Source organism: Pan paniscus, chromosome 10 (assembly GCF_029289425.2).
Source record: "Pan paniscus chromosome 10, NHGRI_mPanPan1-v2.0_pri, whole genome shotgun sequence".
NCBI lineage: Eukaryota > Metazoa > Chordata > Mammalia > Primates > Hominidae > Pan > Pan paniscus.
In genome coordinates, this window is record NC_073259.2 from 20884806 (window position 1) to 20898930 (window position 14125).

The 14125-nt window shown below is 38.2% G+C and overlaps 2 protein-coding genes across 3 annotated transcripts in view; one reads left to right on the forward strand and one right to left on the reverse strand.

The window, feature by feature from the left end:
* Positions 1-14125, forward strand: part of PTPRO (protein tyrosine phosphatase receptor type O) — a 265462-nt gene that overhangs the window by 109628 nt on the left and 141709 nt on the right. The gene's annotated exons all lie outside the window — the stretch shown is intronic.
* On the reverse strand, positions 12126-14057 carry LOC103785726 (small ribosomal subunit protein uS5-like). Its single transcript, XM_034935425.2, has one exon. The coding sequence runs from the start codon at positions 13926-13928 to the stop codon at positions 13227-13229; it is 702 nt and encodes a 233-aa protein (XP_034791316.1). The 5' UTR covers positions 13929-14057; the 3' UTR covers positions 12126-13226.

The window sequence follows — 14125 nt, forward strand, 5'->3', positions numbered from 1 at the left end:
ATTTCTCTAATGATCAGTGATGCTGAGCTTTTTTCATATGCTTGTTGGCCTAATGCATGTCTTCTATAGAAAAGTGTTTGCTCATGTTCTTTGCCCACTTTTTAATGTGGTTGTTTATTTTTTGCTTGTAAATTTAAGTTCCTTATAGGTGCTGGATATTAGATCTTTGTCAGATACACAGTTTGCAAAATTTTCCTCCCATTCTGTAGGTTGTCATTTTACTCTGTTGATAGTTTTCATTTGTTTGTTTTTGTTGTTGTTGTTGTTATTGTTTTTGCTGTGCAGACACTCTTTAGTTTAATTAGATCCCAATTGTTATTTTTTGCTTTTGTCACAATTATTTTTGATGTCTTCACCATGAAATCTTTGCCTATTCCAATATCCAGGATGGTATTGCCTAGTTTGTCTTTCAGGGTTTTTACAGTTTGGGGCCTTTTTTTTTTTTTTTTTTTTGAGGTGGAGTCTCACTCTGTCGCCCAGGCTGGAGTGCAGTGGTGCCGATCTCAGCTCACTGCAACCTCTGCCTCCTGGGTTCAAACAATTCTCCTGCCTCAGCCTCCTGAGTAGCTGGAACTACAAGTGTGTGCCACCATGCTCGGCTAACTTTTTGTATTTGTATTTTTTTAGTAGAGACAGGGTTTCACCGTGTTAGCCAGGATGGTCTTGATCTTCTGACCTCATGATCCGCCCGCCTTGGCCTCCCAAAGTGCTGGGATTACAGGCGTGAGCCACCGTGCCCAGCCAGTTTTGGGCTTTACATTTAAGTCTTTAATCCATCTTGAGTTGATTTTTGTATACAGTGAAGGAAAGGGTCCAGTTTCAATCTTCTGCATATGGCTAGCCAGTTATTCCAACACCATTTATTGAATAGGGAGTCTTTTCCTCATTGCTTGTTTTTGTCAGCTTTGTTGAAGATCAGATGGATGTAGGTGTGTGATGTTATTTCTGGGCTCTCTATTCTGTTCCTTTGGTTTACATATCTGTTTTTGTACCAATACCATGCTGCTTTGGTTATTGTAGCCTGCAGTATAGTTTGAAATTGGGTAGCGTGATGCCTCCAGCTTTGTTCTTTTTGCTTAGGATTGCCTTGGCTATTCAGACTCTTTTTTTATTCTATGTGAATTTTAAAATAGTTTTTTTCTAGTTCTGTGAAAAATGCCGTTGGTAGTTAGCAGCTGGTTTTTGTTTGTTCATTTGTTTTTGAAACAGAATGTTGGTCTGTGCCTTAAGTTTGAAAATCCTCCAAAATTTTCTGTCCTTTCACTGAATATGTGGTCTCTTGGTCACAATGCAGCACTGAATTCCCTGTTAATATGCATATCTTGGGTTCTTTTTATTCAGTACACGCAGAGGTTGCTCCCTTGAAAATGAGTAGTCCAGTAAAATGCCCTTTGCAGAGTTATATCCCATATTTCTAGAAATAAATTCTACCAAATATTAGCACTACTGAATAACACTTTTAACAACGTTTAAACTATTGCCTTTTTAGTTGAAAGCAAACATAAACTCAGTGCATTAAGTTCAAATGCATTAATTTTCAATTTCATATCAAATTTCAAAATACTTTTAGGTTTCTATTCAACACTTTGGTTTTCATACACAAGCCACAGAGTATACGAAAACTCATTTGGGTGGCATGTTTCTCATATAAGTAAAGGTAAAGACTAAGGACAAATAAGTTCTTTATTTTCTACCAGGGTGAATGGTAAAGTAGTAAAGATCAGTATTTCCTGGAAAAGGGGAAAATTGCTTTCGGCAGGAGTTTACAATTCCACTTGGCCATTAAACATTTTTCACAGATGACATCAAAAGTGTTATTCACATAAATGCATGGGAATTTTTTTCCAATGTATGTAGGTGTTATTATGTTAAATAAAACACAGACCTACTTAAACATCATTTAATTTATGGTAGGCTTTTCAACAAGCTGGCCAGATTTGGTTGATGTTTCTCAAAAACTACTAAAATTTCAATAAAGTGAATGTCTGTGAAGTGCTTTGAAATTTAAAAGAGCTGTTGAATGTGTGCAAAGATTTAGCTATAGGGATGTTCAATGAATCACTGATTATCACAAAGAAAATGTGGAACAACCTAAATATGCAATAATAGGAATTTGATTAAATACATTATACTATATCCATAATAATTTTGCCCTTTTGGTTGCAAGAATCACATATACAGTCAGACAATTTCAGAATAATAGGTGCTTTTGCAAAGAAGCATTAGCATCTCTGCTGCAGGGCGTAGTCCTAACTCCTACACTTCTCCTCTCAAGGTGGTTTATTGGTATAATTTTTAAAGACACCAGTGCCCCCTGTTTTTCCCTAACTTAGCAGAGAAGATCTGACAAACCTATTCAGTCACTATCATGTATGAAGCATCTCTCATATTCATAACCTGTGGGCAAGAGGCGGTATAGGGTAATAGACTTTCCCAACTATAATAGGATAAGAGAGATTGTAGCTATCAAAAATATGACAGATCTTTCAAAAGTATGCGAAATTATTAATTTAACGATGACCCGTAAGTCATGATTTTATACTATTTGGCATAGCTTCACAAAACACAATTTTCATATGTATTGAAAACTAAAGCAAAGGAAAAGTATAAAAATTTTTGTGTAACTGAACTGACGTGACGTCAGTCATAAAATCTCTGCTTGACAATCTCATCTGTCATTCTTTCAAAAATAACTTATTTATTAATGTCAACAGTGATGCTGCTTTGCACTGTATTGAATATAAATCTGTTGTTCTTTTGGCATTTGGGCTAAGGTTGGCTAAATTATCTTAGTAAATAAATTAGCAAAGCACTTTTTTTTTCTTTTTGGCAATCTCTCTCTATAATTCCTCTTTACCTGTATCAGTTTTTCTCTTTTCCTCATATTTCTCAAATATATATCACCGTTGGTTCTTCTTTCTCTTGACTGAGAATTTCTGAGAAATGTTGGTCCATAGTAACCAGTATTCCAAGGTTAGATGAAATAACCAGGACTTAGTGAGAAATGATTGTTCAGTACCATGGATAGCAGAACACTTATTTCTCCAAATACTAACACATACTCCTCCAAATTTTAGCTGCACCATTGAAAACATTTCTATCAACATGTCTTTGGCTCAGGCTATTATTTTCAGGCCAAGAAGTTCTAGTCAGACTAGCCAGAATGGCTATACTTTTTAAACTATCTGTGGCAAAGGATCAAGGTTTTTCCCACCACTCAATCTACCGTGTACCAATATGTTCATCATGGAAACTGAACAACCTGCTCCTGAATGACTACTGGGTACATAACAAAATGAAGGCAGAAATAAAGATGTTCTTTGAAACCAACAAGAACAAAGACACAACATACCAGAATCTTTGTGACACATTCAAAGCAGTGTGTAGAGGGAAATTTATAGCACTAAATGCTCACAAGAGAAAGCAGGAAAGATCTAAAATGGACACCCTAACATCACAATTAAAAGAACTAGAGGAGCAAGAGCAAACACATTCAAAAGCTAGCAGCAGAAGGCAAGAAATAACTAAGATCAGAGCAGAACTGAAGGAAATAGAGACACAAAAAAACCTCCAAAAAATAAATTTATAAAAAGTTAAAGCAAACACACAAAATACAAGCAGTAATTTCTTTTATATTATTACATAAAAAACAAACATTATATATTCTTTCAAAATTGCTATGACAGTTTTAAACAGCCCTGTGATGGCATCCAGTCGATAAAAGTGAGTAGAGCCCCAGTATGTGAGAGAGGCAGAGAGTTTCCCTCTGTGACTTACCTTTCCACTGGAGATCCAAGCAACCCAGGCCAAGAGAGAGCACTTTGCTTCTCCTAATCCCTGGAGTTAGCTTAGGGAGAGTCTTGGAGAAACTGTGAAGGAAAGACACCAGGAAAAGTGGCAGAAGTTTTCTCAGACCCTGGATGAGAGTAGGATGCCATTTTAAATCTGGGTGCATACAAAGTCAGCCATGCTTTGGTGCCCTAGCACCATGGCTACAGAGGCACTTTAGTCTTGGGCCAGAGATTGAAGCATCTTCTCTGGAGTGGGGTGGGGGCCTCCACAGCCAGAACTGTAAAAAAGTGTCTCAGCAGTAGTCTCTGGAATTGTGCTCTGTCCCATCACAGGCAGGAGGAGAGCTGCTACAGTTGCGGTTTCTTCTGAGCAGCAAGACTTGCAGCCAGGGCCAGCTTGGCAATCTGGAACTGATCTGTGTGTGCCATTGCTGAGTGCCCCATCCTCCTCCCCTGAGATCGTGGTGCAACAGAGCCCTCCCTGCTCCATTCCTAGGCAGAAATCTGGGTATTTGGAGCACCTGCTTGCCTGGACCGGTAGTCTGAGCCACACCACCCTTCCTTGACGTATATGGTGGTACAGGGAGGGTCTCTCTGCTCCATGCCCAAGCAGATCTCTAGGCATTCAGAGCACTCATTCATCTGGTTCGGCAGCCTGAGCCACCTACCCTCCTTGTGCAAAGACTGGTACAGAGGGATCCTCTCTGCTACATGCCCAGGAAGATCTCCAGGCATTCAGAGCACCTGCTCGGTTAGTTCAGCAGCCAGAGTCACCCCACCCCTCATGTGCAGAGATCTTTGTGCAGCGGGGCTCTCTCTGCTCCACACCCAAGAAGATCTCTAGACTTTTGGGGCATTGCTCACCAGGACCACCAAGACTGTCCAAAGATCTTGGTGCAAGGAATCCCTCTCTGTTCACACTCAGGCAGATCACCAGACATTCTGAGCATACAGTCATCTGGTTCAGCAGCCTGAGCTGCCCAACATTTATGGACATAGATCACGGTATAGTAAGACCCTTTCTGCTCCATGCTCAGGCAAATCTCCAGGCATTTAGAATACCTGCTTGCCTGGTATGGCAGCCTGGGTTGCACAACCCCTTCTGTTCGTAGATATTGGTGCAGGAAGGCCCTCTCTGCTCCACACCCAGGAAGATCTGCAGGCATCTGAAGCACCCACTTTCCTGGATTAGGAACCTGGAACACAGAACTTGGAGCAAAGGTGGTTTCCTGACTCCACATTTAGACACACCTCTGGGTGCCTGGTAGCCACCCACTGGATTCTCACTTGATACTGGTGCTTGTGCCTGCATCAGGGGACCTCCAGGCAGACCTGCCCAACTTGTCCCACCCTTTATGGCTCCTGCCCCCACAGTGCTGAGCAGGGACCTCAGACCAATGTGTATTCTATGAATCAACCCATTGCGTGGGCAACAGAGAACTTCCACTTCTAAATACAGATAAAGTACATACCAGCCACTTTGGCCACAGCTGGCTGTTATCTACAGGCTTGTAGGACAAACTTCACAGCCCAATATAAAACTTGTTGAAAGAAGTGCATACTGCTATAGAAGCAAAACTGAAAGACCCTCCTCAGCATTCTTCACAGTCACACCCCATAAAGCACATAAGGGAAAGAGAATAATAGTAATGACATTATAAGGAAAGAAAGATAAAGGAAAAGTCCTACCTGTATGAAAAAAAAAATACAAAAATTAGAAGTGCCAGTGTCTCCAGGTGAGAAGCAACCAGCACAAGAATTCTAGCACCATGAAAAAACCTGAATGTAGTGAAACCACCAAAAGATTGAGCTACCTCTCCAGCAATGGTCCCTAGCCAAAATGGAAACTCAGAAATAATAAATAAAAATTCAAAGCATGGATTGCAAGGAAGCTCATTCAGATCCAAGACAAGGTTGAAAATCAACAAAAGGAAATTTCTAAAGCAACCCAGGAAATGAACAAAAAGATAAACATCTTAAAAAGAAATCAATCAGAGCTTCTGGAATTGAAAAACTCACCTAAAGAATTTCAAAATACAAATGAAATCTTTATCAATAGACTGAACCAAGCAGAAGAAAGAATTTCAGAGATTGAAGAGTGGTCTTTTGAACTAACCCAATATGGCAAAAATAAATATGAAGAATTTTAAAAATGAGCAGTCCTCATGAAATATGGGATTATGTAAGAGGACTAAATGTATAAATTATTGGCATTCCTGAGAGAGAAGGAAAAAAACAAACAACCTGGAAAATATAGTTGAAGGAATAATTCAAGTAACATGCCTAATCTAGCTAGGAAGATAGATGTCCAGATACAAGACATTCAGAGAATACCTGTGAGATACTATACAAAACAAATATCAAGCCATGTAGACTACAAACCATGTAGTCACCAGATTGAGCAAGGTCAATGCTAAAGAAAAAATCTTAAAGACTGCTAGAGGTTTTCCTTAGGTAAAGATCTTAAGATCTTTCCTTAGGTAAAGATCTTAAGATCTTTCCTTAGGTAAAGATCTTAAAGATCTGCTAGAGGACAGATCATGTACAAAGAGAACCCCATCAGGCTAATAGAGGACTTATCACCAGAAACCTTACAAGCCAGGAGAGACTGGGGGCCTATTTTCAGCATTCTTAAAGAAAAGAAATTCCAAACAAGAATTCTATATCTCAACAAAGGTTTATAAGTGAAAGATAAATAAAATATTTTCCAGACAATATTCTTTCCAGGCAGCCCTTTGCGGAGGGCTAGATGATTCATATGCTGAATGTAGGCTTCTGTAAGCAAAACACCAAGAAGTCACTGGAAAGTGGGTGTGCTGACTGTGTGCTAACATGCAGGGAGGAGGGGGCTAGATGATGTGTCATGAGTATCCCAAATATGAGTAATGTGTGCTCTCTGCAGGTGTTACTTTCTTGAGAGAATTGCAACTTGGCCAAATCTTTCCAAGCTTCCCTACTGAAAATAGACTTTTCCTCAACGGCTCCCTGCTGGCACAGTGAGATGAATTTTGAGGGTATCTTTTCCTACTTTTATTTTATATAAATAAAATATTTTAATTAATAAATAAAAAAATTAACATCTTTTCCTGCTTATATTTATTTACCCTAAGAAAAAAGGACTTCTATTACAACTTTCATATGACTTCTATCCTACTTATGACATCCCAAGTAACTTGCTTACTGTATGTTAAAAATGATTTTTCCTAATACTAGGAACATTCCCTATGGAATTTTATTCCAAAGAATCCATCGGGCATCATATATTTGCCTTCCTCCCTATTCTATCTTCCTGTCCCTAGCAAATATTAGAATAAAATATTTTAATTATAAAATAAAATATCTTTTCCTACTTATATTTCCAGGTAAATAAGGAAGAACGGAATGAGTCTCCCATTATTTTAGTTGCTGCAGCAAATGCTGCTCTGAGTGTCTTGTGGTGACCTCCTTGCCTTCCATCTCTTTTGTGGACAGGGCAGGGAATTAGGAGGTTTTGAAAGGTGTTTTTCTGATTCAATTTCTTCTATAATAATAATTTTCTTTACATTGACCATGATTCTTTAGTTAGAGAAATGTAGTTTACATTAGTAAAATTTGAACTTCTAGTACCACAAAACCCGTATAATTTGAAAAACAAACCCCCAACATCCAAGGAAAAGGCTTGAGATTATTTGTTGTTGTTGTTGTTGTTCTTCAAATTGAACAATAGAATAACATGCTGAGAAAGTGCACTGCTATTATGCATTGTTCTGAATAGATTGACACCATATTAATGAGGCATTAGAGTAATGAGTGATTCACTGTTTAAAAAAATCCATATATTGAATATTTTTAATCAATATGCTACAAATGCTGCTTTACAAATGTCAATTTCATGAGTGCTCTGCATCCTAAAAAGCATAAATTCATCTAACTTAGATTTTGCTAATATGTTTCAGTTGAATTGTTTCTGTCCTCCCATTTTAATATTTGGCTGAGTTTTGTTCCAGACATGTCAAAGACCTGGCCTAGGGAGATAAGGATTAATTTATTGAAGATAATTTACAATAAGGAAATCAAGTAGAAATTTAGAGTAACAAGCCCATGTCAATTTAAGTTGATTCATTTTAATGAAGTAATTTTTTTTTCTAAATGGAGATACCAAACTACATTTTTATAAAATAAATAAAAGTAATGATTATCCACCATTTAGTGTAAGCACATGATTGATTGTTAACTCAAAGCGGGACAGAACATTTTACTTAGCTGTAACTCCACTTAACATTAGGTTAGGCCACATGAAATTGATGACACTCAACCAAATACATTTTTGACACATAATGCTTTAAAAATAAGAACCAAAGAACTTCACTCCTTTCATTTTCTTACAATAAATGTTTCCTGTGCACTTACATTGTTTCAGCCTCTAAGGCTATGTACTTTATTTACAGAGGTGCCTATCCAGCCATTTATAAAAGCACACAGGGACTCAGTAACAGACCCTAGATTGAAATATAAAAATATTGAATGAATAATCAATTTTAAAATAGTAATCCATTTCAATGAGTCCTAATATTTAGATAAAAGAAATATATGACCACTGTACAAAATTAGCATATATAGCTAATGAAACATAAACAACAAAGGAAAAAAAATCCTTATAAGTCCATTACCCAGAAGTAACCACTATTATACTTTCTGACTCTTTAAACCTGCTCTTGTTCTTTAATAAAAGTGGGATCATATTGTTTTCTAATATGCTTTTTCCCATTAATGTATGGAAAAAACTCAGCACATCAGTAAATATTCTTTGCTTATATTCATTTTAAGTGATTGCATTATATGACATTTTTGGGTACCTGAAACATTATTGTGGTTGCTAATTATAGAACCCATTGAGAGGCAAAAAGTCCTAATTTTTTTAGTCATTACTATTCAACGACTGGTCTGTGGAATAAGGCCAGTGTGAAAACTACTTATAAGTTATCTATTATAGTTTGTTCAGCCAGTTATAAAAAAACATGGACTAGATAGCTTATAAACAACAGAAATTTATTTTTCACAGCTCTGGGAGCTGGGAAGTCAAAGATCAAGGCACTATTAGATTTGGTGCATGATGGTTTATAGATGGTCATCATTTTGCTGTGTCATCACATGGTGGGAGGGGAGGAGGATCTCTCTGAAGCCTCCTTTATAAGGGAACAAATAACCTCCTGAAGGCTTTACCTTCAAATATTGTCACATTGGGGATTATGTTTTGGCAAACAAATTTGGGCGGGGGAGGGGAATAAATTGTCTATGGCGTTATATGTAACAAAGTAAGTATATCAATGGAGGATTTGCCTTTAAAACTTTTTTTTTCTTTTTCAATTTTTAGTTTTGATTTGGGGGTACATACACAGGTTTGTTATCTGGATATAGTGTGTGATGCTGAGGTTTGGGATACAAATGATCCCATCACCTAGGTATTAATCACACTACCCGACAGTTTTTCAACCCTTGCTCCACTCTCTCCCTCTCCCCTTGAGTAGTGCCCATTGTCTATTGTTGACATCTTTATGTCCGTGAGTACTGGATGTTTATCTGCCACTTATAAGTGAGAATGGTCAGGACTTGGTTTTCTGTTTCTGTGTTAATTTGCTTAGGATAATGGCCTTCAGCTGCATCTATGTTGCAGCAAAGGACATAATTTTGTTCTCTTCTATGGCTGCATAGTATTCCATGGTCTATATGTGCCATATTTTCTTTATCCATTCCACTGCTGATAGGCCCCTAGGTTGATTCCTTGATTTTGTTATCACAAATAGTGCTGTGATGAACATGTGAGTACATGTGTCTTTTTGGTAGAATGTTTTTTTTTTTTTGATATATACTCATTAATGAGACTGCATGGTCAAATGACACTTCTGTTTTAACTTCTTTGAGAAATCTCAAAACTACTTTCTGTATTGGCTGAGCTGATTTACATTCCCACCAACAGTGTAGGAACATTCCCTTTTCTCCACAGCCTCGCCAACATCTGTTGTTGACTGATGTTTTAGTCACAGCCGTTCTGACTGGTGTGAGATGCTATCTCATTGTGGTTTTGTTTTGCGTTTCTCTGATGATTAGTGATGATGAGCATCTTTTCATGTTTCTTGTGTGTCTTCTTTTGAGGCGTGTCTGTTCATGTATTTTGCCTATTTTTAATGGGATTATTTGTTTTTTGCTTGTTCAATTGTTTAAGTTTCATATGAATTCTAGATATTAGACCTTTGTCAGATGCAGTTTGTGAACATTTTCTCCCTTTCTTTAGGTTGTCTGTTTACTCTGTTGATAGTTTCTTTCGGTGTGCAGAAGCTCTTTAGTTTAATTAGGTCCACTTGTCATTTTTTGTTTTTGTTAAAATTGCTTTTGAGAATTTAGTCATCAATACTTTCCCCAGGCCGATGTCCAGATTGGTGTTTCCTAGGTTTTCTTCTAGAATTCTTATAGTTTGAAGTCTTATGTTTAAATTTTTAATCAATTTTCAGTTAATTTTTGTATACAGTTAATTGTAGTATATGGGATCCAGTTTCATTCTTCTGCATATGGCTGGAAAGCTATCCCAGTCCTATTTATTGCTGAATAGGCAATTATTTCCCTGTTGCTTATTTTTGTCAACTTTGTCAAAGATCAGATGGCTTTAGGTGTTCTACACATCAGATGGCATAGGCTTTATTTATGGGTTCTCTATTCTGTTCCATTGGTCTACGTGTCTCTTTTCGTAAGAGTACCATGCTGTTTTGGTACTGTAGCATATAGTGTAGTTTGAAGTTGTGTAATGTGATGCCTCTGGCTTTGTTCTTTCTTTTTAGGATTGCTTAGACTATTTGGGCTCTTTTTTGGTCTGTATAAATTTTAGAAATTTTTTTTTCTAGCTCTGTGAAAAATGATGTTGGTAGCTTGATAGGAGTAGTATTAAAAGTGTAGATTGCGTTGGGCAGCATGGCCAATTTAATGATATTGATTCTTCTAATCTATGAGCATGGAATGTTTTTTCATTTGTGTGTGTCATCTGATTTCTTTTTGCAGTGTTTTGTAGTTCTTCTTTTGTTTAGATGTACTTCCAGGTATTTGTGTGTGTGTGTGTGGCTATTGTAAATCGGATTGCATTTTTGTTTTGGCCCTCAGCTTGAATGTTATTGGTGTATAAAACTGCTACTAATTTTTGTACATTGATTTTGTATCCTGAAACTTCGCTGAAGTCATTTATCAGTTCCAAGAGGCTTTTGGTGGAGTCTTTAGGGTTGTCAATGTATAGAATCAAATTGTCCATGAAGAGAGATAGTTTGACTTGTTTTCCTATTTGGTTGCCTTTTATTTCTTTCTCTTGCCTGATTGCTCTGGCTACCAATTCCAGTACTATGTTGAATAGGAGTGGTGAGAGTGGGCATCCTTGTTTTGTTCCATTTCTCAAGGGGAATGCTTCCAATTTTTGCCCATTCAGTATGATGCTGACTGTGGGTTTGTCATAGATTGCTTTTATTATTTTGAAGTATGTTCCTTTGATGCCTAGTTTGTTGAGGGTTTTTATTACAAAAAGTTGTTGGATTTTATCAAAAGCTTTCCCTGTGTCTGAGATAATCATATTGTTTTTGTTTTTAATTCTTTATGTGGTGAGTCACATTTATTGATTTGTGTACATTGAATCAGCCTTGCATTCCAGGAATGAAGCCTACTTGATCATGGTGAATTAGCTTTTTGATGTATTTCTGAATTCAGTATGCTAGCATTTTGTTGAAGATTTTTGCATCTATGTTCATCAGGAATATTGGCCTGCAATTTTCTTTTTTTCATTGTGTCTTTGCCAGGTTTTGGTATTGGCCTGATGCTGGCTTTGTAGAATGTGTTAGAAGGGACTCCCTTCTTGATTTTTGGAAATAGTTGCAGTAAAATTGGTACCAGCTTTCTGTACATCTGGTAGAATTTGGCTGTAAATCCATCTGGTCTGGGGCTTTTATTGGTTGGTAGTTTTTATTTTATTACTGATTCAATTTCAGAACTTGATATTGGTCTGTTCAATGTTTCAATTTCTTCTTGATTCAATCTTGGGAAATTGTGTGTTTCCCAGAATTTATCATTTCCTCTAGATTTTCTAGTTTTTGTGTGTAGAGAGGTTCATAGTTGTCTCCAAGGATTTTCTGTATTTTGGTGGGATCAGTTGTAATGTCATTCTTTGTCATTTCTGATTGTGCTTATTTGGATCTTCTCTCTTCTTTTCTTTGTTAATCTAGTGTATTGATCTTGTTTATCCTTTCAAAGAACCAACTTTTAGTTTTGTTGATACTTTGTATGAATTTTTGGGTCTCAATTTTATTCTCAATATCTGCCCTAATCTTAGTTCTTTCTTTTCTTCTGAGAACTTTGGGGTTAGTTTGTTCTTGTTTTTCTAGTTCCTCTAGATGTGATATTAGATCGTTAATTTGAGATCTTTCTAACTCTTTGAGGTAAGCATTTAGCACTATAAACTTTCCTCTTAATACTGCTTTTGCTGAATCCCAGAGATTTTGGTATGTTGTGTCTCCGTTTTCATTTATTTCAAATAATTTTTAAATTTCTGCCTTGATTTCATTGTTTACCCAAAAGTCATTCAGGATCAAGTTATTTAATTTCCATGTAATTGTGTAGTTTTAAGAGATTTTCTTGGTATTGATTTCTATTTTTATTCTATTGTGGTTTGAGAGTATGGTTGATTTGATATTTATTTCATTGAGACTTGCTTTATGGTAGAGCATGTGGTCAATCTTGGAGTATGTTCCATGTGCAGATAAGAAGAATGCATACTCTGTGGTTTGTGGGTTGAGTGTTTTGTAGACCTTCATTAGGTCTAGTTGGTCAAGTGTTGAGTTTAAGTTCAGAGTTTCTTTGTTAGTTTGCTGCCTTCATGACCTGTCTACTGCTGTCAGTTGGGGGTTGAAGACCCCTACCATTATTGTGTGGCTGTCTAAGTCTTTTAGCAGGCTTATAAATCTAGTTGCTCCAAAGTTGATGCATACATATTTATGAGAGTCAAGACTTCTTGTTGAATTGAACCCTTTATCATTATGTAATGCCCTTCTTTCTCTTTTTTTTTTTTACTGTTGTTGGCTTAAAGTATGTTTTATCAGATAGAAGAATAGTGACCCCTGCTTTTTTGTTTTTTATTTAAAGGATGGGGCCTTCCTATGTTGTCCAGGCTTGTTTTGAAATCTTGGGCTCAAGTGATCTGCCTGCCTTGGCCTTCCAAAGTGCTGGGATTAGAGGTGTGAGCCACAGCACCTGGGCTGTGACTGCTGCTTTTATTTCTTCTCTGTTTGCATGGTAGATCTTTCTCCAACCCTGTACTTTGAGCCTATGGGTGTCTTTACATGTAAGATGGGTTTCATGAACACAGCAGACTGATGAGTCTTGTATTTTTTTTTCAGGCTTAATTCACTTTATTTTTCTTGTATAAAAATCCTATGTTGTAACCACAGCTGGAGCCTCGGTCCTCTGCACGGAGACTCTGGGGTGGGTCTTGAAGAAGTGGTCAGTGAATTCCTGATAGGGAGACTTGGTGAATACAGTCTCCTTCCAGAGGTTGGGGGTCAGGTAGCTGTAGGTCTTAGAGATGGCATCAAAGGTGGCCTTGGAAAAGTTGCCCAGGGTGGCAGTGCAGCCCCTGGCTAAGGTGTAGCAGTCATTGATACCAGCCATCATGAGCAGCTTTTTGGGCACAGGGGCTGAGATGATGCCAATGTTCCTGGACTCAGGGATGAGGTGCACCAGCACAGAGCTGCAGCGGTCTGTCACCTTGCAAGGGACAGTGTGGGGCTTGCCGATCTTGTTACCCCTGTAGCCTCTGCACACGGGGACAATGGAGAGCTTGGCCAGGATGATGGCCCTGCAGATGGCAGTGGCCACCTCCTTGGAGCACTTAACACCCAGACCGATGTGGCCATTGTAGTCCCCAATGGCAACAAACACCTTGAACTTGGTGTGCTGGCCGACATGGGTCTGCTTCTGCACCATCATAATCTTCAAATCCTTGTCCTTGAGAGAGGCCCCCAAGAAAAAGTCAATGATATCAGATTCTTTGATGGGCAGGGAGAAGAGGTAGATCTCCTCCAGGGACTTGATCTTCATGTCCTTGACTAGGAGGTCCAGCTCGGTGACGGGCATCCACTCATCCTCGGCCTTGCCTCAGTGAGCTCCATGGCCTCAGCCCCAGCTCTGCCCATGGCTGTGACCACAGCCCAGATGCCACTGCCAAAACCTCCACGAAAGCCACTGTGGCTCCCCATCCCAGGGCCCCCGGGTCCTCCGGGCCCCCTCGCTGCACCAGCGTCATCTGCTATTTGGTGTTTTCTTGGATAAGA

Bases quoted from the DNA above. Each gene is read 5' to 3' on its own strand.
- LOC103785726 (XM_034935425.2), bottom strand. From the start codon at position 13,928: ATGCCCGTCACCGAGCTGGACCTCCTAGTCAAGGACATGAAGATCAAG.